The sequence below is a fragment of the Festucalex cinctus genome, chromosome 4 (assembly GCF_051991245.1).
Source record: "Festucalex cinctus isolate MCC-2025b chromosome 4, RoL_Fcin_1.0, whole genome shotgun sequence".
NCBI classification, from domain to species: Eukaryota; Metazoa; Chordata; class Actinopteri; order Syngnathiformes; family Syngnathidae; genus Festucalex; species Festucalex cinctus.
In genome coordinates, this window is record NC_135414.1 from 21,250,688 (window position 1) to 21,273,673 (window position 22,986).

The 22,986-nt window shown below is 41.3% G+C and overlaps 3 protein-coding genes across 10 annotated transcripts in view; 2 read left to right on the forward strand and 1 right to left on the reverse strand.

Moving 5' to 3' along the window:
* The window catches only part of adcy7 (adenylate cyclase 7), a 38,153-nt gene extending 34,549 nt beyond the window's left edge, over positions 1-3,604 (forward strand). For all 3 annotated transcript variants that reach the window (XM_077519692.1, XM_077519690.1, XM_077519693.1), the window contains 7 exons: positions 502-613; positions 693-851; positions 973-1,119; positions 1,191-1,298; positions 2,566-2,680; positions 2,901-3,025; positions 3,084-3,604. In XM_077519692.1, coding sequence (XP_077375818.1) covers positions 502-613; positions 693-851; positions 973-1,119; positions 1,191-1,298; positions 2,566-2,680; positions 2,901-3,025; positions 3,084-3,230 — 913 coding nt within the window. In that variant the 3' untranslated portion in view covers positions 3,231-3,604. The remainder of the gene's footprint in view (positions 1-501; positions 614-692; positions 852-972; positions 1,120-1,190; positions 1,299-2,565; positions 2,681-2,900; positions 3,026-3,083) is intronic.
* Positions 3,605-3,990: 386 nt separating this feature from the next.
* brd7 (bromodomain containing 7) lies at positions 3,991-11,590 on the reverse strand. 5 transcript variants are annotated; one of them, XM_077519698.1, is made up of 17 exons: positions 11,434-11,590; positions 10,527-10,720; positions 10,367-10,460; positions 10,239-10,296; positions 9,450-9,594; positions 9,170-9,280; positions 8,940-9,094; positions 8,142-8,250; positions 7,972-8,050; positions 7,619-7,726; positions 7,405-7,540; positions 6,847-6,958; positions 6,722-6,763; positions 6,129-6,195; positions 5,897-6,034; positions 5,650-5,781; positions 3,991-4,673 (listed from the first exon to the last, which is right to left on the reverse strand). In XM_077519698.1, the coding sequence occupies exons 1-17, from the start codon at positions 11,480-11,482 to the stop codon at positions 4,603-4,605; spliced, it is 1,800 nt and encodes a 599-aa protein (XP_077375824.1). In that variant the 5' UTR covers positions 11,483-11,590; the 3' UTR covers positions 3,991-4,602. The 5 variants fall into 5 exon arrangements, with proteins under 5 accessions (XP_077375824.1, XP_077375827.1, XP_077375825.1 ...); XM_077519701.1 differs by having other exon boundaries at positions 5,897-6,031; positions 6,722-6,760; positions 10,239-10,299; XM_077519699.1 differs by having other exon boundaries at positions 6,722-6,760; positions 10,239-10,299.
* Positions 11,591-11,595: 5 nt separating this feature from the next.
* The window catches only part of nkd1 (NKD inhibitor of WNT signaling pathway 1), a 55,712-nt gene continuing 44,321 nt past the window's right edge, over positions 11,596-22,986 (forward strand). The window contains exons 1-3 of one of the 2 annotated variants that reach the window (XM_077519702.1): positions 11,596-11,761; positions 12,196-12,302; positions 14,142-14,227. The gene's annotated coding sequence lies outside the window, so the exon portion shown is untranslated. Of the gene's footprint in view, positions 11,762-12,195; positions 12,303-12,364; positions 12,417-14,141; positions 14,228-22,986 lie in introns of those variants that run through there. The other variant, XM_077519703.1, reaches the window with a different exon arrangement.

Here is a 22,986-nt window from a genome sequence, read left to right on the forward strand (position 1 = left end):
TAAATAAGTGAACTGAAAAAAAAGACAAAACTGAAAGAAAAATGAGAACATGAGAAACGTGAATGTGTTTAAAATTCAAATTACAAGAATGCAAAAAATGTAAGAATTGAAATAAAAAATCAAATATAAATTTAAAAAAAAAATAGGAAAATGAAAATGAGGAAGATGTGCTCAAGAAATAAGAAGGACCAAAATTAACCATTGATTAAAATAGTTTAAAAATGTGAACATAATATATAAATAAAATATGGAATAAGATCTTTTAAAGTTTTTAAAAATAACACGAGAAATATGTATAATTGAAATAAAAACAACGGGAAAAATAAATTCCCCAAATAAAAAAAAAAGTGCAAGAAAATTGCACTGTTTTTAAGGAAAAAAAAAAACATCACAAAAAATAAATAGAAGAAACTATGAAAATATAAATAAGAGATATGGGCAAAAAAGTCAAAGAAGGTAATAAAAAGAAGTCTGTGAGTGGGTGTTGTTTGTTGTGCACAGCCTATCAGACGCGTCGATGGTGAGGTTGGTGGGACTGGTGAAGCACCCGCAGGTGATGAGCTGCATCTACATCACCTTGTTCCTGGTCACCATGCTCATCATCTCACAGCAGGTGCTCGCCTACTCTACCCTTCATCATCATCATCATCATCGTTGCCCAACCAATCCTGGTGTGTGTGTGCGCCCATCAGAACGAGTCAGTCTTCCGCCAGGACTTCCTGCTCAAGTACAAGAACCACACGGAGCAGGACGAGATCGAGACCCGGGAGAACCTGAACCGCCTTCTGCTGGAGAATGTGCTGCCTGCCCACGTGGCCTCGCTCTTTGTGGGCGAGAACAAGAAGAACGAGGTGAGGTGCCGGCAGCTGTTTTTTTTTTGTTTTTTGGATGGGAATTTGTAATTACGCGAATACATGAAGCCGCAATGGCTGAGTGATCGCGTTCTATGGAAATCTCCTTCCCCGCCAACAGGATCTCTACTACAAGTCGTACGACTGCGTGTGCGTGATGTTCGCCTCGGTGCCCGACTTCAAGGAGTTCTACACTGAGTGCGACATCAACAAGGAGGGCCTGGAGTGCCTGAGGCTCCTCAACGAGATCATCGCAGACTTCGACGAGGTTGGCGTCCCGCCGTTCCTTTTGCGGTCGAATCGTCACGTGACGGGATGATGGCGTTGTTGTCCCCGCAGCTGCTATCCAAGCCCAAGTTCAGCGGCCTGGAAAAGATCAAGACCATCGGCAGCACGTACATGGCGGCGGCCGGCCTCAGCGGGACGCTCGGTCAGGAGAACAACCAGGTGGGCTGGCCGAAGAGGGCGCTTGGAGGAACTGTTGCGCAACGACATGTATGGATAGGGAGTGCGTCGAATCGCCAATAACGAAAATCCTAGAATAAACCATTGAAGTGCATTTTGTTGCTCTTTTTGAAACTCCCCAAAATTCTTCAAAAAAATGCTCAGAAACATTCAACGTGTTTGCCACAAAGAACGGAAGTAAAATGTAGACCCCCGGTCAAAAAATAACAATGTTGGGAGAATTTAAAAAAAAATTGAAAATAAAAAAAATGGGGTTGCATGGGTCAAATGTGTATTTATTAATATAATAAAATTAAAACGGAATTAACAAGAAAAATTAGGATAATTGGTAAAAATTAGACAAATTTAAATATCAAAATATATAGTCTCAATTGGTTGGAATATTCATTAAATAATGTCTAATTGATATTGATACAAATAAAAGAATAAACAAAAAATATTAAATATATTTTTAAAATAAATAAATAAAAATATATCTGAAAACAAAATTAAATTGATTTAAATAACCTAGTGATTTTAAGGAATTTAAAAATACAAATAAATACAAAAATAACAATGAGAAAAGTGAAATGAAATATTACAAAAAAAATAGCAACTAAAAATGTTTATCTGAGGACAGAATAAACTGATTCAAATAACTGTTAATATTAAATAATTAAAGAATAGGAATGAATAAAAAAAAGGCAAAGAAAAAAAATATGAAAATAAGAACAGAAAATACAAATTAAAAAACATTTAATAATAAATGAATACATGTAAAAATCTGAAACAATAGAAAAATATTATAGAAACAAGAAATTGAGAATAATTTTGGAAAAAAAATTGAATACTAATATGAATAAGAAAAAGCAACACATTAAAAAGAAGATATAAAGGAAAAAATAAGAACCTTTTAAAATAAGTAAATGCAAGTAATAAAAATAATTGAATTAATTTTATTATAACATTACAAAAATAATGCATGAATGCAAATAAAAAATAGAAAATATATGATCTATTTTTAAATGACAATTAGAAATAAATGTATAAAATAACCTTGAAACTAAAATGAAGTAAACCCACCCTTCATAAATAGCAGTAGTGTCACCCAGTAGCACTTTAGATATAAATGGTGGTGCACTGTCACCTTAACTTGGGAGAATTCTTAAGTGTATTTAATGGATATTTGAGTTTTGGGAGACATTTTCTTCAACATTTTGGCTGCACTCATCTCAGTTGACCAAAACAAATGCCGTGTGTGTGCGTCCAGGACCGGGAGCGTCAGCAGGCGCAGATCGGCATCATGGTGGAGTTTGCAGTGGCACTTGTCGGCAAGTTGGACGGCATCAACCGACATTCATTCAACAACTTCAGGCTGCGCGTGGGTGAGTGTGCGCTCAAACAAACATTCAACCCTTTGCGAGTGTGTGCTTGTGTGAGGCCGGATTGGGAAAGCTTATGTCATCTTACTTGGCAACGCGAAGCTGCCAAATTTCGTCAGCACTTCACAATTCCGCACTTGATTTATCACCATTTCACACTGTCTGGAAAAGTCATCATTTACTTCCGTTGAACGTTTGTTTTTCTTTTTCTTTTTTCTCACAGGTATTAACCACGGCCCTGTAATCGCCGGTGTAATCGGCGCCAGGAAGCCACAGTACGACATCTGGGGCAACACAGTCAACGTGGCCAGCAGGATGGAGAGCACTGGCGAGCTGGGAAAGATACAAGTACGTCCAAAGAAAAAGCCAAACCAAACAAATTCTGAGTGGATGTTGGTCCCGACAGGTGACGGAGGAGACGTCGGACGTGCTGCACAAGTTGGGCTACTCGTGCGAGTGCCGTGGCTTTATCAGCGTGAAAGGCAAAGGCGAGCTCAAGACCTTTTTCGTGTGCACGGACACCAGCAAGCAGCAAGGCATGGGCCTCAGCTGAGGTCTCGAGAAAAATGCAACGCTCGCTTGCACGCGCAAGGTAAGTGTTGACGCAGCAACAAGGCGTGACTGTAATACCGCGGTTGTCCTGCGGGGGTGCTGCAAAAACAGGACATAGAGTCGAACTGCGCTGGATGAGCTCAGGATGGAACTGGAAACGGACAAAATAGAACCTTTACATAAAAAGATCCGACTTCCTGTGCTTTTTTTGGTGCATCCCAACTTGATGACACCCATGCTGGATTTTGTGTTTTTCCGGAGACGATGATAATGGGGGTGAAACTGAGTAGGTTGTTTTTAGGTTTTCGTGTCAGGGACTGTTTGCAAATTTTGGTGAGTTTGTTCAAGACCCCCTTGGGGGAAAAAAAAAAGAAAGTGATTTAGGTTCCAGAATGCAACTGTCGTGATTCATTCGCCTGACTTCCGTGCTGGCCGCGTGAGTTCAGTTGTGAACGTGACTGTAAATGCTTGTCTGTCTCTTTATGTGCCTGTGAACCAATCCAGTTGTAGTCTGACTTTTTGGCCCAAGTCGGCTTGGATGGGCTCCAGCAACCAGAAGAGGGTAAGTGCTATAGAAAGTGGATGGATGATAAAAGGGAGGGGTCCTTATTTGTCATTTAGCGTTATTCCGGTACAGCCTTTTTCATGGCAAATCTTCAATTTTCTTCCAATTTTGTCTACCCAAATTTCATGTCAATTTGGTATACAGTAATTGTTGTAGGGCAGATTTTTTTTTTTTTGGGGGGGGGGGGGGGGGGGGGGGGGGTCATGTTGTGGACCCCCAAAAGACACACATGATACCAGGATACATGCACTTGAAGAAGCTGTATTATGGAGGACATGAGAGGGAAGAACTTTTGTACTTTAATGACCATGAAAGAAAATGTATTGTACTAAAACCATTTTTGTAGACATTTTGTGTCCGATGAAACAACGGATTCTGTTTGTGGATCATTTTGTCGGCTTTGTTACTGTGTAATGAGCAAGACGTGTTGCAGTTCGGGCAGCGCGGGTTATGTATTGTGTGTATTTTGAATGGCACAATCTGTATAGCTGTGTTGTTGACAAGCATGTAATCATGTCCGGATTGTTGTCGTCATGCCTGCTACTTGCTTACTTGCTTCTGGAGCAAGGCCGACTCTGGAGCATTCATCTCGTGGCCTTACTCCACCACCGTCTTGTCTCCAAGTGTGTGGATATTGTGATTAACACTGTTGTATAGTTGGCCTTCTCCTGCGTGTGAACAAAATGTTCGAAATAAATTATTAACAATGGGTTTATGGTCTGTTCATTAAAAAAAAAAAAAAAAGTTTATTGAATATCACACAATGGGGATTTTTTATTTATTTTTTGTACAAAAAAATAATAAGTTATTAAACAGCAGTGATGGGCAGTGCATCCTGACAACTCGGCGTGGTGTCCATGGGTTCAGCCATCTCCCGCACTGAAACGCATCAACAAGGACATTTAGGTGAGTTCCTGTTAGGTTTACACACCAAAACATATAAGAATGACAACACAAGGATCGTTTTCGATTTGCAGCAAGGAGAGCAGAGTTGCCAGGTTCAAGCTGTCAAAGATGCTCTGGCAATTCTCTTGCGCCCTCTCTTTTTATTGGGGATTATTTCCTGTCCGTTTACAAAAAATAGCGTTGCACTACTAAGGGGTGGGGAAAGCGCAATAGTGCAACGCTGCATTATCTAAAAGAAACATATCGGTCTGCTTGGATGTAAATGTATTGCAAATAAGCATGTGATTATCCATTAGCAATTAAATTTATCGTTTTCGCTTTTGCCCCAGACAGTGTGACTCATTTTTTAAACACAGCCACACTGTCTGGTACATTTCATCTGAAAAAAGCAGTTCACTTAAAGTTCATGTGAGTGAAAAGCATTTTAGCAAACACATATAATAATATATACACTTTAAACTGAACAGTTTCAGAGTGAATACTTATTATTAAATCTTGATCATATTGAAAAGGGGAGCACCATGCTTATGTTCCCAAATGATTTCTGATCAAATACAATTAAAGTTCACTCTAAAAACAGTTGGGTCAAAAGTAACCCAATTATGTAGAGATGCATGATAATGCTATTTTCAACCGATACCGATAAACCAATAATTTAGAAATGCTGATGTCGATAACTGATAAGTAAGCCAATAATTGTTTGCAAAATTAACTTGAATACAAATATACTTTCGAGTCCAACTATAAGCCTAACAAATACATTGAAATATTATATAAACTTTGCACAATGTTTCAATGTTGACCAATATTTATGAGTTGTTTTATACTAAAAGACCCATTTCTTGACTCAAATTTGGGTCAAATAGACCCAAGTAGAGGATTGGTCCATTTTTAACCCAACAGTGTAAAACTCTTGTGTATATATATAAAATGAGATGGAAGTATTCACCCGTGGTGAGGTCTATGAGGTGCTCTGGAGGAAGAATGATGCCCATGGCCTTCCTGATGGCCCTAATACTACTGATGTCACGCGGCGCCACTCGACCCGTCAGCAAGGCCAGGTTGGCTGTCACCTTCTCAGCTGCAGACAAATGTAGTGTACAAAAACATATTTTTACAAGCAAATCGACAAAATTGTAGAAGATGCAGGGTTCAAAGCATGTTAGAAAATATAAATATTATTATTTTTATTTTACCCAGCTCAAGCTCCTTGGTGCTAGGCGCCAGCAGGCAAATCATGTTGGGCGGCTGTTTGGCACTCAGACGTTCCCTCTGCACCTCGTGCAGATCCCGCAGGAGCCGCGTGGTCTCGTCCAGCTTCCGCTGCACGTCTGCTGCCACGACAACACCCAATCAATGTTATTGATCCTCAATAAGGTACATCACGTCTGTTGGAGTAATGTCTCTTGTGTCGATGGCTTCTTATACCTCCAGAAAGATCCTCAGCAGCAAACTGCTCCATTTTACTGCAGCCCGAAGCGTCTGGTTGGACTGCCTAAACACGGGTTGGAAAAAATAAGCATTTCACATGTGGGTCTAAATGCTAAACATTTGAGTTCTGACAGCATAGCGGTGAAATTTGCTGACTCGCCATAAACGGACGAGATTTCAAAAGCAATCCTGCTGGCAGAAAGAAACGTATACCATCCGTGTAATAAGCTGTGGCTGACGAGCTGCGGGGATGAGAGCGAACTGGAAGGAGGCCAAGAATGGCAAACAAGACAGACTAAGTGTGTGTGCGCGCTGTGAGGGGCCATTCAGCAGGCGGCGAATGAAAACACTAAACTCCCCTCCGGGGTCTCGGCTGGTCGTGTTTTGAAGACGTTTCCATTCGGTTCACAGTGAGCGGCCGCCATGTTGACACAGCTGCTCTGGAGAACATGCGCTTTGACTTGCAAACGTCACATGCTGGTGCGACCCCCCCCTCTTTACTTTCACTGACATTTTGCGCTGGAATGTGAGAGGCGGCAAACAGGTGTGGGGACCCTCTGAATCCAACACGGCACGCACACCTGACTCACCTCTGCGTCAGCTTTGTCCTCTTGTGAAAGCTCCTCCACCTGCTGGGCACACAATCAAGTTCCTGTTGTGTTATGCTAATCAGGACATTGCGTTAAAAAAAAACAAAAAAAAAACATAAACTTACCGGTTCAGTCTCCTTCAGCTTTTTTGAATGTTCACCGTTAGTCATGGCGTCCAGAAGGTTGTCGGCCATTTTGTACACATACTCGTCCGACTTGGACAGGAACTCCGACAAGCTGCCGACCACATGTATTGATCTTATTGATGAACAATTGACTGATAACTATAGAATAGAGGTGGGAGTAATTCACAAGTCTTTACTTTCAAGTTTCATGCAAAAGCAAGTAAGTCATTACTTGTGTTAAGCAAGTTAGAAGTCAAGACAAGCAATCTTGCTATGTCACACAAACACTTTGAATTCATTACTAGCATGAAGCATCAACTTGCGTTAGTTAGCTGGCTGGAATAAAATATTCATAATTATTCTAAGTTTAAGTTTACTGTCAAACATTAAACAAAGAGAATTACACGTTGTGTACTCAAAACAACCACATCATTTAGCGTTCAAGTGCAGCTACCCTAATGCTAATGAATATCATCTATGTGGCAGTGCTAATGCTTGAAGCAACAGATCCACAAAAACCAAACAACAATTATTGGTAGTTATGATACACAAACTGACCTATCCGAGCCCTGCAGGCTGGACTCGTCCCCGTAGAGGCTGTAAATGAGGTCCGAGTCATCCTTGCTGACATTTGAGAAGCTGGAGTCGTAAGCGGGCGCGTAGGACGTGAACGGCCCGTAGTTCATGTAGGTCACTTGACGAGGGCAAAATGATTTTGTGGCAACATCAGATAACTGAAACCCTCAAGTGAGCTTGTTTTTTTGTGGGGTACCTGGAGTGATGTGGTTCCTCTTGTCCTCGCGGAATCCCTGCAGGCAGTTGATGCCACTCTGCAGGCGGGTGGACATCATGCCCAACTTGATGGGACAGTAGCCCGCCTCTGTGGAAGCAATCAGCAGATGATTTGTTTCAGCTCTGATGCAAGAGTTTTGCTTTTGAGTGTCAAACACATTTGAGTGTGAATGAGGGAGATCGGTCTGAAACAAGATTTGAACATCCTAGATATCTTTCAAATATGTTTTCCAGTGTTTTGTTCAGTAGTATATGCATGACCGCAAAGGAATCCGATTGGATGTTTTGTGACTTGATTATCACAGCAATTCTTCACTTTTTCGATGAGTTTACCTCCTACTGACGGATCAGCTGGGTTGACAAAAGCCAGAGTGGTGGAGCCATCAGACTGCCTTTGCCTGCTAAACTCCAACTGGGGAGATAGAAGAAGAAGGAAAAAATGAAACTATTGAGACAGACCTCCACCAAGGCAACCGTTGCCTTGTCAGACATGTTTTGCTCACGTCGCACTGCAGCACTCGGTTGGACAGTTTCCCCCCGGACTCCTCGATGACCTTGCGGATTTCCTCGAGCTCTTTCTCAGCCTCTTCTTCTTTGCCGTCCTTGTCTGGTCTGCCGGAAAATGAAAGGCGACAAAAGAGGCTTCAGTTTGCTGTGCTGTCCTTCAGTCTGCTCCGAGTATAATGTGCATCATTAGGACATCTTTTGTGGCAGCAAAAGACTTAAACCATTGCTTTCAAAGTGCTAACAGCTAGCTTGCTTGCTGACATCTAGCATGTTTGCAACAACACATGTTGTAAATATGGGTGATACTTAAACAAGAGAGCTATTTCTGCATTTGAATGCCAACTATTTCTATGTAAACAACTATTAACCTGCATTCACTGACAGGTGTAGGCAGGTTGCTAGCATGCTAGCTGTTAACAAACCAACAGGTGCTTTTGTTGTAGCTGCTAAACAATTCCTGTTCCTTCAGTGGAGGCAAATGACTTTCGGAATTGTGTGTATCTTTTGTAGGGAAGATCTTTCTGCACTTCTGGCGGTGTTTTGATCACTACTTGACGTCAAACGTGATTTTGGTAGGAGTCAGAATGACAAAGACGCACACAAAGACGTCACAGAACAAGACCAGACACGTTGAAAGACATTCCTGGCGTTCTCAGCCTGCAATTCCACGTAATAGCATTTAAAGGGGGGATTCAGGGGGGGGGGGGGGAAACAACAAAAAAACTTGATGGCAGGTGCTGAGTGTTGACAGGTAAGAGGCAAGAAAAAAGTGGTAGTAACAGTTTGAAGGGAACCTGGGCGTGCCGGGTGTCTGCGAGCGCTCGCTGCTGGCCTCTCTTTTGGTCAGCAGGTAGGCCAGCCCTGGTTGCAGGCACTTCCCGGCGGCCTTGTCAGTCGGATCCAAACCGGACATGAACTCAATGCTCTGCTTCAGGCTCTCCAGACGCTCCTGTAAGGTGGAGGAACGGCGTCAAGGTTGGAAAAGCGTTCTGCTGCCCCAGTGTGGTGGATCTGCTTCATGTACCTTGCTGAGGATCTTCATGCCCGAGTGCAGCAGCTTGCGAGCGGCTTTGTGGTAGATGGTTTCGGGCTTGTTGTACGCCATGGCGTTCTCGCACATGGTCCTGAAGTCAATCTACGATGACAACGTTGGCAACCGGATAAATTGCATGGGAACGCTCAACTCAAGCTGTCATTTTAGTATAAGAAAATCAATTTGGAAATAGGCTTTCTAACATAAAATGTGGGGCAGAAAAAAAAAAACTAAACACTCCATATTTAATATATCTTAAAAACACTCCTACCTTGAGCTCATCCAAAGAAGCGTAGCATTGTTTCTTGACTTTGTCTTTCATGGTGCTGAAGTCCATGGGTTGCTTGATGATGACCGAGTAGCCCGGAGCGATCAAGTCCGTCACGGGGAAGGTGAAAAACGAACTGGGGTCTTTCCTGTCCACGACAAAAAGCACATGGCATGATCAATGCCGGGGTTACTTTGACTTCACTCGTTTAATGACCAAGCCCGTAACTCACTCTATTTGTATATCAAATCGATATTTCCAATTGAATAAATTGAAATCCGTTCTAGACTCCATTTTTTTATTGCGTGTTTTAAATAAAGAAAAATGGCATTGCAAGTGGTTGGTTTCCAGTTCGTCCAAAGTCAGCTGAGATGGTCTTCAGTGAATTTGACGAAAAAGATCATCGATCCGATTACAAGATGGGACAATATTTCTATATGAGCTATTGATGCCTCTAATACCACTAATATTGATTCTCAAACTTAAACAATGGAGACAAGTTGACCAATTAGTCTGAGTCGTTCAATAAATGGCTGAAAGTGTATCAGCGATGGTGGCTCTCCTTGCACACATAACGAGGGTATTACAGTACTGTTACGGCGCCATTTTTTGCCACTTCACTTGAGCTGCAGCATATCTTCTATCTGAAGCTTGCTTACAATTCTAATTTTGGTTTGCAACACACAACAAACCAAAAAAAAAAAGACACCTTGAAAAGCTTTCAATTTTGTGCACTCATAGGTTAAGGTGCCGTTGTAATTGTGACCAATAATCATGAAAATTGTGTCATACCTTTGGAGCTGTCTGATAAGCTGGTTCAGTGCTTCTTGTAAGGGGGTTTGTTCCTTCTCTGCTGAAGATGTCATACAACAAATATCAAAATAGTAACATGTGAAGAAGATCTGTGAATTGTTTGATACCTTCCAGTTTATCCAGCTCCGATCGGATGGGAGTCCTACAGTTTTCCCGTTCGTCTTCTGCATTCCCATCACGGCCCTTCTTCTTTTTGATCACCTATAGTAATAACACCAATCAATCAATCAATCAATTAAAATCACCAAGGAAAAGACGCTTCATTACCTTCTTCTTTCCTTTGTCACTGTCGGGTGTGCCACAGTTCCTATCTTTGTCCTTCTTTTTCTTCTTCTTTTTGTCCTTGGCCTTATCACAGTCCGGCGACTGGTCATCATAAAAAGTGTCCCGGCTGGAGCTCCCCGTGGTCACCTCATTGCCAGACACCTTTAAGACCAGCTTGAGCGGTCTCTCTGCATATTCTGCAAAAACAAATCAACGTGAAAGACATGCAAGTGATGGGCAATGTGGTTTTAAAATAATCTCAACATCCCCCCCATAAATAAATAAATAAATAAATAAATAAATAATTATTATTCCAAACGAAATTTGGTGAACGTTCCCTTTCTGGCCTTTTCTTTATTCATTCTATTGCCAAAATACGTGTGTATACATTTTTTTTTAAACCAGGATTAACGTGCATGAACTGCCATTTAAATAACAGAACATATGAAAGTATGGAATTGAACACTTAAAAGTGTCCCTTTTGTCAAGATACGTAAACATACCTAACAACGACAAGACTTGCTGGACAAATAACTGCAAGCAACAACCATTCAGACATGCTAACTAGCTAGTTGGCGAACTAATGGCAAATCCCATTGAAATGCTAACGCTCAGCTATCTGTTAGCGACAACAGTCTAGCGACAGCTGAAAACGTGTATTTAACCAAAAGGGAAACGATGGGGAATACACCGGGAAGTTTTCATCTAAAATCGACTTTTCCGCATTGATCAGCAAAACATACACGTGGTTATGAGAGGTATTTTAGCGATGATATCAGTAGCATCGAAGCTAAGTCCTCGGTGAGGATGCCTTCGCGCCTGTACAGCAAGCATTTAAACATAAACGGGGACAAAAAAAAAAGGCCATTTATGAGTCCTTTGGCGTTAAATATTTCAGTTGATTAAATACCTTCATATGCGTGCTTGTCCGACTTGTGTTTCTTGTGTTTCTTTCCCATTGTTTGTATTTTGTTCAGGCAGTTTCGTCACCACCGGCGACTTTCGACTGAAGCTGTTGTTCACCCTCCGGCGCCACTCTGAGGCGAGGAGGTGGGATTGCGCTTGTAAGTGAAATCTTGAGAAGCGGAAGTCTTTTGTCGCCAGTAGGGAGCGGAATGACTCTAGAAATCATTCTTCTTTTGTTTGCCACAAATTCACAATCGGCTTCGTGTGCTACCGGGGTCGTCAAATGAGGAGAAAGGCTCCTGATTTTGGACAACTGCTTCTCTCCGACAAGTGTGAGTAGATTTTAGTGGCGATATTAGTGAATTCTTTCAGGGAAGTTTGTTTGTTTGTTTGTTTGTTTGTTTGTTCGTTTGTTTCATTCACACCAAACTCCCACCCAAAGTGGGGGGTAGGGGTCGTAATGAGCAAAGTGAAGCTGTTGCTGTGGAAAATTCTGGCTTAAGGTTAGGTATTTAGGAGTATAAGGGGTTGAATGAATAATTATTTTTGGAGCCAGCATTATAATGTCATGAAAGGTGGCAAAGGGTGGTCCAATATTTTTTTCTCATGACTGTAGGTAACAGTTGACATCAAATTGCATCCCTAGCAGTAGACTATTCGAAATTAACACTGTCTGAAGTTTCTGCCTCCCAGAAAGCATCATACATTGCTTTATTTCACACTTGTGATTTTTGTCATCTCTTCACATTTTTACCATTTTGAACAGGAATGAGGGATTCCTGGGAAGGGAGCAGTGGGCTCACGAGGGGTGGTCTCCAAGACTCGAGGAAGGCTTGATGTAATCAAAGCTTTCCGGCTCCGCCGATCTGAATCGTAAGCACCAAAAAACAACAGCACATCCAATTATTTATTCCTTTTCATGTGAGGGTTTGAAGTCACACCTCCCCCTCCTCATCCTATTCCTCCTGCTAGCTCCTTTCTCAAAAAGTAAGTTTGATGGCACACCATTTCCACACAGGTTTGATTCATTCAGATTCCACATAGTATGTGGCATATTGTGTATGTGTGACCGTTGACATGAATACACTCAACCTCTTATTTCCCATGAATTTTGGAGTTAAAGAGGAGATTTGACATTGATCTATAGTATAGTTGCTAGATCCTCAGGAGAGAGTTGGATGTAATCACAGCTCTATTGCATGATGCCTAACGATAATATTCACATCTGTGCATACAAATACTGTAAGAAAACAAAACAGTTTATAGCTGTCACTGTAGTAACTAATGCACAACTTTTGCATTGACTCACACATACAGAATAAAGCGGGTTAAAAAACAGGAAGATGCATCATAAAATAAGTCAATGTGGGGGCAGAGCTTTAAACATGAACATGTTCTTTTTCAGCAGCGATAAAAGGAACATTTATCACTAGATTACTTCAAAGGCTAAGAAGGCAAACAAGCAAGCCTACCTGATGTTTTATTTGATACTTTGACTAGTGTGTGTATGTGTTTATGTGGCAGTGATGCAGCATCACATTACCCAGGCCCTTTGAAGACACTCATTGCCTTGGCCATCTGTCAGGGCTGATGGCAAAAAACAGCGTGATGGGGGCTCCCACCTCCGCTCTTTGCTTTTGTCCAGTCGCACCTTTTGTAATGCCATTGCTGCACGCCACAGGCACAGGACAATAATGGGCGCCGGTAATTGAGCTTTACCCGCTGACCGGGCCTCGCTCGGCCCAAACCAGACAATTATCGTCATCCCGTTGTGTTGCTGTACCGTTTCCTCCCATGTTGGAATTTCAGTATCCCATGGATCCTTTTATTTTGGCCTGCGGGGAGGATGTTGACGCTTGCAGGCTCACAGAAGGCTTTTTTGTTTAGTTGTCAAAATATGTTTTGAGAATTAAGTTTTAACAACAAATAAGTTGTGTTATGACAGTGAGAACAAAAAGGGGAATATGAAAATAGTAAATTCATAAAGTTACAAGAACAAAAATTTGGTGCACACAGTTATTTAGTGCATTTTGAGATTGATTGAAGACAGCAAAGATTCAGTCGTCTCCTAAGACCATTCTAAGCGATTAGGCATGTGTCCGATGTATTCAGAGGGATTTTTCCTGCCCAATATGCTTTCACAAAACAGTTGGGGCAGACAATCATAAATGTTAAACCCGGTCAATATTTCCGAGTGAGAATCCAGTTGTTTCTATAGAAGACAGTTTTGGTTTTATTTTTTTCCAGTGTGTTTCATATTAACCAGAATGCAGAAGGGACCCAAAATAACAATTCACAGATTTCCAAAAAAAGGAAACAGAGTTATTGCTTAATTAACAGGGATTGTAAAAGTATCCAATACAGAAAACCAATACAAGAAAAGTAAGAACAAAGAATCTCAGCAAAGCTGGTTTGGGTTCAAGATAGGTACGATAGAATGTGATAGAATAGCCACAAACTAACTAGTAACACCCAAGGGATGGGACACAGGTGGAGCCAAGCACCATAACAAAGAGACATGAGGGCAGGAAGTAAAGCCTCTAAAAACGAGAGGAACCAATTACTCCAAAATAAAGGCAAACATGACAGGAATGAAATGACTTTACAAAAAACGGAAAAATGTTTCATTGTTTTCGCTCCAAATTACAACTTAATTCTGTAACATTTTGATTTGTTCTTTGTAATCCTAAAATGTGTTGTTTTTATTTTCAGTGTGGCCTGATGGGATGATTACTAAAGACTGACATTGTTTCTTTGGGAAAACATAGAAGGAGGGGGTGTCTGCTACTCTAAAAGAGGTGAGTGGGTTTTTTTTGTTTTGTTTTTTATATCAAGCAGCACATTTGGACTCCATACTTTTTTCATTGAGGCTTTTTTCTGCTCTCGAATCAACTTTTCAAACGCGAAAGGATCTGACGAACCGTCGTCACTTGCGCTCACTCTCCCGCTTTGAACGCCCCCCCGCCCCCAAGACCCCCATCTGTCTTCAAATGCTCGGGAGGAGAATCGAGGCTGTGATTGTCAGAAATCCCTGGTCTTAACACATACACACACACACACACGCCTACGCACACACCTTTCTTGTACCGTCTCTCTCTCACACACACATATACACAGGAGATACCCTGTTGTGTGTGACATGACGCACGCCTCCTTTTAAAGACTCAGTGATAATTGAGTCTCCAGAATATTAAACAGAATAATACATCACAAAAAGTAGAGCATGATGCCGTATATATACAACATGATAAAAGTGAAATATACATTACAGTTATTGAATGAGAGAGAGCACGCACAAATCTCAATAAGGCTTCCTAACCATGACAGCCAGCCATTACTTTGTTTTCTTGTAACATCATAATGTTATTCTTGTAACGTTACTTCGTTTCTTCTCGCAACATTTTCATGTCAAATTAAAATTTCATTCTCCAGAAATTATGAGGTTTTATGGTCATAAAAACATTATTGGTAAAGTAACTTTTTTTTTTTTTTTACTCATAAAATTGTTTTTATTTTGCGTGTAATATCAGTGTAGTTGATCAAAAATCATAACTTGCTCTTCAAATTATAATTTTTTCTTCTAATATCATAAATTTATATCCATCCATCCATCCATCCATCCATCCATTTTCTTGACCGCTTATTCCTCACAAGGGTCGGGGGGTGCTGGAGCCTATCTCAGCTGGCTTTGGGCAGTAGGCGGGGGACACCCTGGACTGGTTGCCAGCCACATAAATTTATATTAGATCAAATTCCAACTTTTGCCGTTAAAGTGACTTTTTCTTGCAATCTCACAAAATTATTTGTTCAAAATTAACATATTTGGACTGTATGGTCACACTTTTTCCGTAGTTTGGCTCCTCCTGCAATTTATACACAGGTGTGACTTGTATATGTTAAAATCAGATCTCGGACTGGCACCAAAAATCACTGTACCCTAATAAAAAAATATTTAAAAAAAAACAAAAAAAACAACAACAACAACGTATTGCTAATTTAACATGCGGCTTCCCCCACGACAAGGTTTTACTATTCTAGCCACATTATGGTGCAGGTTTCTAGTTAAAGGAAGCCATTTTCACCTTAAAAGTTTTCCATAGTTAGAAGCAGATGTTTTTAATCCATCCAGAACTCATTCACTCTCATCAACACGATTAGAGAAAAGGGATTTCGGGTATGATTGTGAGTTCTACTGGTTTTGTGGAATTTGTTTTGTAAAATAAATTTCCCCAAAATTGTGATTTAGACGCTGAAGCGCCTTCTGTGATTTTTTTCCTTCTTCATGATTCATTTTTAACTTCTACTCTGGAGTGACTTATAGTCCCAAAAATACAGTACAGTATATTTCCGTCTTGTAAAATTATGGTTTCTGTGTACATGTGAATGTGAATGATTGCCTGTCTCATCCTGTATGTGCACTGTGAGTTCAGGGTGTAGTTTGCCTTTCACCTGTACTCAGCTGCTATAACCTCTTGCTCCACAAGACCCTCAACAGGGTATTCAGAGTAGAAAACCGATGGGTGAAATTAATAATATGATATTGACGTTTCCTTTCATTATATGGTGGTAATGTAAGGACTTTTCTTAAAAAAAAAAATCACATTATTCGTATAATTACACTTTTTTCTTTCATGAATTATTTTGTTGTAATATCAAAAATTATTCTTTTGTTTTAATCCATCCTTTTTTCTTTCACATTAGTGTATAGTTTCAAGTGTTTTCCCTCCACTAACTTTATGCTCTTCTATCATTTCATCTTCCTTATGAATTATAAGCTTTTTTGTGGTTTCATTGCTAGAATTAGTTTTTACATCTATTGTGTACACTGTTAAAAAAACAAAACAAAAAACACACACACACACACCACGAGCAGTGTTGACAGGCCTGCACAGTCCAGTAGCTTGTCAAGAAGGAAGAAAAAAAGGGGGGCAAAGGTGTTGAAACGAAGAGTGCTCTGCTTATTATATAGGGGCTAACAAATCCCTCAGCGCTGAATGGGGGCTGTGCAGTGTGCAGTCTGTGACAGATCCACTCTCGCTCCACTGAACCAGTCCAACTGTAAAGTGGTGAGCCCCCTCTTCGTTCCCCGCCACCACCAGCGATCACCAAGATGTCAACAGCCACTGTACAGTCAGTCATCCATGTGGAACATTCACACTTTTGATGGTGCTAATGCTCCAATTCTTAGTCTGATGGACATGATATTGGGTTCACCTGCAATGAAGTACAGATATAGTAAGCATGTTAGACTGCAGCAATAGCTTTCAACACAATCGAGTGGGAGAAGGGAGTGTCAGTTGTTAAACTTTCCTCCCCTTAAACACGGGCGTTGTCCTGGCTCTGATGCCAGAAAACTGCCAGGACCACAAAATTCCTCCAGCTTTTACAGGAATCGACGTCGATAAATGAACCTTTGAAAAATTCTTTGCGGTCCTCTGATATTATCATTTAGACTTCCCATTTTCTAGATGGACCAATCTCAGTCCTCCATTCATGTTGCAATTGCATCAATGCTGACTATTGAGCACAGCATCCGGCGGAAAAACGCTATGTTATATGCAAAAGTGTCATAACAAAGAAATGGCTGAAAGGGAGCAAAAAAAAAAAAAAGACTTGCTGGAGGAGCACTTTGATTGTTGACACTCGACAATCCAAACAGCGTCCCCGCGACGGGGAGGCGTTGTCTTCGTTTTCTCGCGACCGTCAGCGTTTTCTAGACGACGCTCGTTAAAGAGCCGACATCAAAACGAACATTTGAATAGTGAAGCCGGAGAGCTGCAGACAAGAGAAGCACTGCTGCTACGTGCTGACATTCACCCACATGTATGTTTTATTTAGCATGCGGAACTGACAAATCTTTGGGCTTTGGTGCACTTAAAGAGGCAAAGACTACCGGATGTCATAGTAACATGTCTGCAATTTGCTTTTGACTAAATACTGCTAAGATTTTATAAATAAATAAATAAATAAATATATACACACATATTTCCAACCTTTTTTCTAGTCTCGTTGAAATGAGACTATCCCATAAAAGTGAAATGAACCAGTTATCCGAACTCCGTCTACTTTTTGAGATCGAGTTGAAAAAAATGTGAGCAGAAAGTACATGTGAGCCGCTTATGGCACCATAAGTTCAAAGAAAACATGGTGAAGCAGCATGTCGCTGTTATGCTGCACAAAATTGAAACAAGCTGCCATTATAGTGAAGTTAGCCCCAAGTGTACTTTTAAGTCCACATTAAAAACTATGCTTTTTTCCCCTTATGATTAAACTTTTTTTCTTTAATTAAATTGTAAACATATTTTTCTTATACAGTACTGTACATTGTTTTAGTAAGCTATCCTGGGAGCTTGATTCAAAGGTCTTCACAATCACACTTCTGGATCACGTGAACACTTGAATCAAATGAATTTCAGAATTTTGCATACGAGCATGCGATCGGCTTCATGGCTCCATCGTAGTCCAAGGAACATCCGAGGGAAAAAAAGGAGCTTACATTTTCTATAAAATTAAAAGCGAAGGCAGCCTTTGATCTTTTAATCCGCTCGCTCGTAAGGTTGCGAGATAAGCAGCCGTGACTAACGTCTCTCTTTCTAATAGTCTTGAAAGAGCCGAGCCCACAATAATGAGCCCTTTTAGCCCCTTTTGAAGACATATTGGACTCAAAGTCCATATTTAGTGGATCTGGCATTCAATGGACGCCTTTGGAGAGTCCACCGGGAGCATTCGTGTCGCTGTAAAGCCCCAGCAGGGGGCTCCTGATATCTGTTTGAACCTCCCTTTCTGTCTTTATTTATTCAATGTGGGCTTGTGGAAATCACCACTGGAAGCTCAGAAAAACATGGCACACTGAACGCATTCGTTCGGAAAGTGGAGCACTTACTGCAATAGCTTTTAGATATAAGGAGACGAGTTTTATCCATGAGGAGACTGAGGGCAGTGAGAAAGTGGACCACTGAATCAAAATGGAAACTGCGGAGGACAGCGTTGCTGCGTCTAGAGATACTGTAATAGTGTGCGCTCACTGTTAGTGTGTGCATACTATATATTTTTGTAATTTCTAGTCATTTATACTCCAATTTTTGAAATGACGCAAAAAGTGGAGAACGTCGAGTATAATATTGCCGTATCTGGAAGACTAGAACTGAATACGCTACTCCTACTGCATACTCAAATCTTGCAAAGACGCTGGTGAGATTGAGGGCAGAAGAGAAAAGGACTGTTGCAGTAAAGCGGAGAATGTTGAGTATAATACTGGATTCTTCAGCTCTTCTTTTACCATGAATGTGATGCGTTTGTTCTTATGGAATCTGATGAAAGAGGCTACTCCTGATGTCTTGAAAACGCCACACCCTGAGCAAAGCCTCCGGACGCAACCTCGACGGGTGTCATGCGGCCCCCTACTGTTAACATGTAACATAACTGATGCTATTACCTTGTTAAAGACGCTCCCTGCTTGGTGAGCTGGCTAAAATGTCTTCTCCCACTGTGCAGAATATTTCAAATGAGCTCAAAAGCGGAAGAACTAATGCTTGGACTGTTGTTGAACCAGATACTTTGTTTCACCAATCCATGGAGGAAAGAAAATGACAGAGACATTAAAGTGTCTTTTTTTTTTTTTTTTTTTTTTTGGTTTAAAAATTTATTAATTTTGTATTGTAAGTGCCTTTTTCCACAAAAACAGCATGTGGGCTACAACTGCCTTTTCCCCTTCTTCTTCATTTCTAATTTAAATAAAATCGATTTTTGGATATTAATATCGATTCGATTCGATTAATAAATGAGAATCTCGATTCTTTTATGAATCGATTTTTTGGCACACCCCTAATAAACACCCACGCTAACGATACCTTACCCAGTTGTATTAGTACTAAGGTTGCCAACTTTCTCATCCCGAAATAAGGAACAGGTGCACAGCATCATGGTGGTGCGAGCATGATGTGTGACGTGTGAAGTCAGTGTATATTCTGATTAGATTCGAAATGCACAAAGTTTGTACATTCATATATATACATATGTTTATTATAAAGCAGGTCATTAGAGGTCAAGGCCAAATACTGACAATGAACTCAGGTTGGCCTTCTTCTTCTCCCACTCTGCCGCCTATCAACAACGCCAGGAATGCTGCGTGTGATTGATGTCGTCTGTCTCAGACTCCTGGCAGCGCCTTTGCTCCGCAGATGTCTTCAGTATGTTGGCAAGTACGCATGAACGAAGAGTGAAAACATGGATGTGCGAGCGACGACACGTACAATAGCAAAAGTAAGCCACTTTCATGCCGCAGTTCCGCTAAATACGTGTTTGCATGTCCCTGATGCAACTTGTGTGATTGAGATGGTTAGATACTACACCAAAAGCATGTTAAATGGCAAAAAACACATTCTAGTCTTGGCTGAGAATATGCAGCAAGAAATTAGAAAAACAAATACACATGCTAATATTTGCTCATCTTGTGGATACATTATGCCTTAGCTCTGGACACTGCTGTATTTTATTCCACACTCTACTCAACAGCACCGTTGCTTGGTGCAGTGAAGCAATGCACTCCATTTTACCCTCCAAATATGGCTCTCCTAAAGACACATATTTTCTCCTTTGCGTTAAACATCAATGCTTTCTCAGAAACGGGGTTCACTTTCTCTAGCAGTCATCCCTGGGGCTTGTCTGAGCGGCGGTCCCGCCTGTCTGAGCGGCAATCCCGCTTGTCCGAGCATAAAAAGCAATCGGTCGGCTAATTGGCAGCGTGGAGGGGAAGATGGCGCCCGTCGTTGTCGTCTTCCATCAAACGGATGGCAGCGGGGCTTTGATCGTCATGTTTTATTCATGTCGTTACGACGCTGCCGTCGTCGACGCTTGGTTTGAAGATGAAGCGGTCCGTGTCAATTAAAGCTATCGCACATTTTTGAAGTGCTGCGGCTGGCACAAAAGCCTCTGTGATGTGCAGTGTGATCAAATATTGTTTCCTATTATTGTTTACTCGCAAGCAGGAGGAGCTCCAGTTCGTCCCAGATCACTTCGAGGCACAACATCACAGGGTGTAACGCCACAAACTTATCAAAAACTGCTTTCAAAAGCACACTGCTGAGCCAAAAGCTTTGGAATGTGTGTGTGATCCTCAAACTGGACCGCGTTGACAACATGCTTTCAACTGGGCCGCAATGGACACGAGCAGTCCTTTTTATGACTTTATTTAAACATCTGCAAATGTTTCGCCAGACATCAATCAGTTTTCAATAGTGCTTGTCCTCATTAAGGTCCTGGGTGAGCTGGAGCTTATCCTAGTTGACGTTTGGGTGAGAGAAACTGGATACACCTAGGACTTATCACCAGCACATTGTAGGGCACATCGAGGCAAACAAGTATTGAGACAATTTAGTCTTTAGTTAACCCAACATATAGTGAATCCGGAAAGTATTATGCTACAGTTTCATCCCAAATTGGAATTAATGACGTTTTTTCCTCAAAATTCTACAACCTATTATGACAATGTGGAAAGAAAATGTGGATGCACCTTTGGCAGTACTCAAAGCCTCAAGTATTACTGAATATGATGCCACAAGCTTGGCACATCTGTCTTTGGGCAGTTGCAGCACCCCTCAAGCGCCATCAGATTGGATCGGGCACTTTGGTGCATAGCCATTTTCAGATCTCTCCAGAGACTTTCGAACGGATTCAAGTCGGGGTTCTGGCTGGGCCAGTCAAGGACATTCACTGAGTCATCCTGAAGTCACTCCTTCATTGTCTTCGCTGTGTTCTTAGGGTTGTTGTCCTGTTGGAAGACAGACAAACCTTCACCGAGGTCTGAGGTCTTGAGCAGGTTTTCATTCATGCCAAAGAGTTCCCTTATTGTCTTATCTGACCACAGATTTTCCTCTCTCGCAGTCTGAGAGTCCTTCATGTGCCTTTTGGAAAACTCCGGGTGGACTGCCACATGCCTTTTACAAAGGAGTGGCTTCCATCAGCTGATTGCCCCTTTGAAAGGTTCTCCTCTCACCACACAGGACTGCTCTGCTATTGTCAGTCCGTGAACCAAAATGTATATGCTTTGCGACTCCGTTTGCGATCAAACTTTTCCAGCTAACCCAAAAAGGCTAGCTATGCACTCGTGATTCTTTTTTTTTTTTGTCTTGGCCTATCCAAGAGGCATTTCAAAGAAGAATTTACACTTAAAAATGTGGACTCACTTCTGTACTGTATAACTCCAGATCAAACCCAAACATCCAACAACAACGTAAAAAAATGGACATTTGATCGCATTCTCAAAAATGAAGCAGTGACAAGTTCTTGTTGTTTTTTCCACTGTGGCCAAACAATGCGAGTGAGAGTCTGAAAGTAAGCAGCGAGCGCATTTGATCATCGTGGTCAAGCCACCGCACCCCTCAAGAGGATTTACGTGCGCAGACGACATGAAAGCAGTGAATCCTCGAGAGGTTGAAGTTCTTCGTTTAAACTTAAGAAGATTTAGATCAAAAGGTTAGAAAGGGAGGGTAGAAAAAAATTCGCTCACAGGACGGGGGGAAGAAAGAAAAAAACACGTAGCCTTCACGGTGCTAAGCTGCACAAGTTCACAGGCGTGTAGGACGCAGGACTCGCTGAGATGAAAGGGGAGAAGACTGTCCGTTCATTTGGATTCAAACTGACTGAACAAAGTCTAAAGAATGACTGCTTTCTGGCAGCTAAAAGCTCTTCCTTCGACGAAAACAATTTTTCAGAAAAGAACTAATGGAAATAAAAAAAAAATCATAATCTGTTGACTGTTCCATGCCAAATGACTAAAATGACCAACTTTTGTCTTTTCAATGTGGCTTAGCTATTGAATCTTTTTTTGTGTGATGACTCATCCATCCATCCATCCATTTTATTGACCACTTATTCCTCACAAGGGTTGCGGGGGGTGCTGGAGCCTATCACAGCTGGCTTTGAGCAGTAGGCGGGGTACACCCTGGACTGGTTGCCAGCCAATCGCAGGGCACACAGAGACGAACAACCATCCACACTCACAAGCACACCTAGGGACAATTCGGAGCGCCCAATTAACCTGCCATGCATGTCTTTGGAATGTGGGAGGAGACCGGAGTACCCGGAGAAGACCCACGCAGGCACGGGGAGAACATGCAAACTCCCCCCCAGGAAGGCCGGAGCCTGTACTCGAACCCGAGGTGATGACTCATGATAGACAAAATATGCAAATAATATTAAAAATACAGTGAGTCATCAATTTTTGCTACTATTCCATATGTAATGAAAACATAAATTTCAGATTGTAGCATGGCCCATCTGTCTCATGTACATGATTCAAATTTGGTAGCAATTTTACAGTGTGTTGTCTTTGAAGGATACCCCGGAATTCTTAAAATGGCATCTTCTAATCATATTAGACAACTTTCTGTCTTTAATAGGCATGACTTCCTTAGACATTTTTGTGTCTACTCATGATAGAAATGCCAATCAACTTTCTTGTTCCTAAATGAAACTGGCTTTGGGGCCTTTTTTTTTTTTTAATCCATTGCACACCATGCAATAATTTTGAGGATTTTACCCACACAGGCTAAGCCCA

What these genes read in the sequence shown, in the direction of transcription:
- brd7 (XM_077519696.1), bottom strand. Translation starts at nt 11,482, where the DNA reads ATGGGAAAGAAACACAAGAAACACAAGTCGGACAAGCACGCATATGAA. An exon ending in CTTATCAGACAGCTCCAAAG is followed by an intron (nt 9,595 to 10,238) that starts GTATGACACAAT and finishes TGTCGTGGACAG; the next exon opens with GAAAGACCCCAGTTCGTTTT. An exon ending in AGCCTGCAGGGCTCGGATAG is followed by an intron (nt 6,959 to 7,404) that starts GTCAGTTTGTGT and finishes TGTGGTCGGCAG; the next exon opens with CTTGTCGGAGTTCCTGTCCA.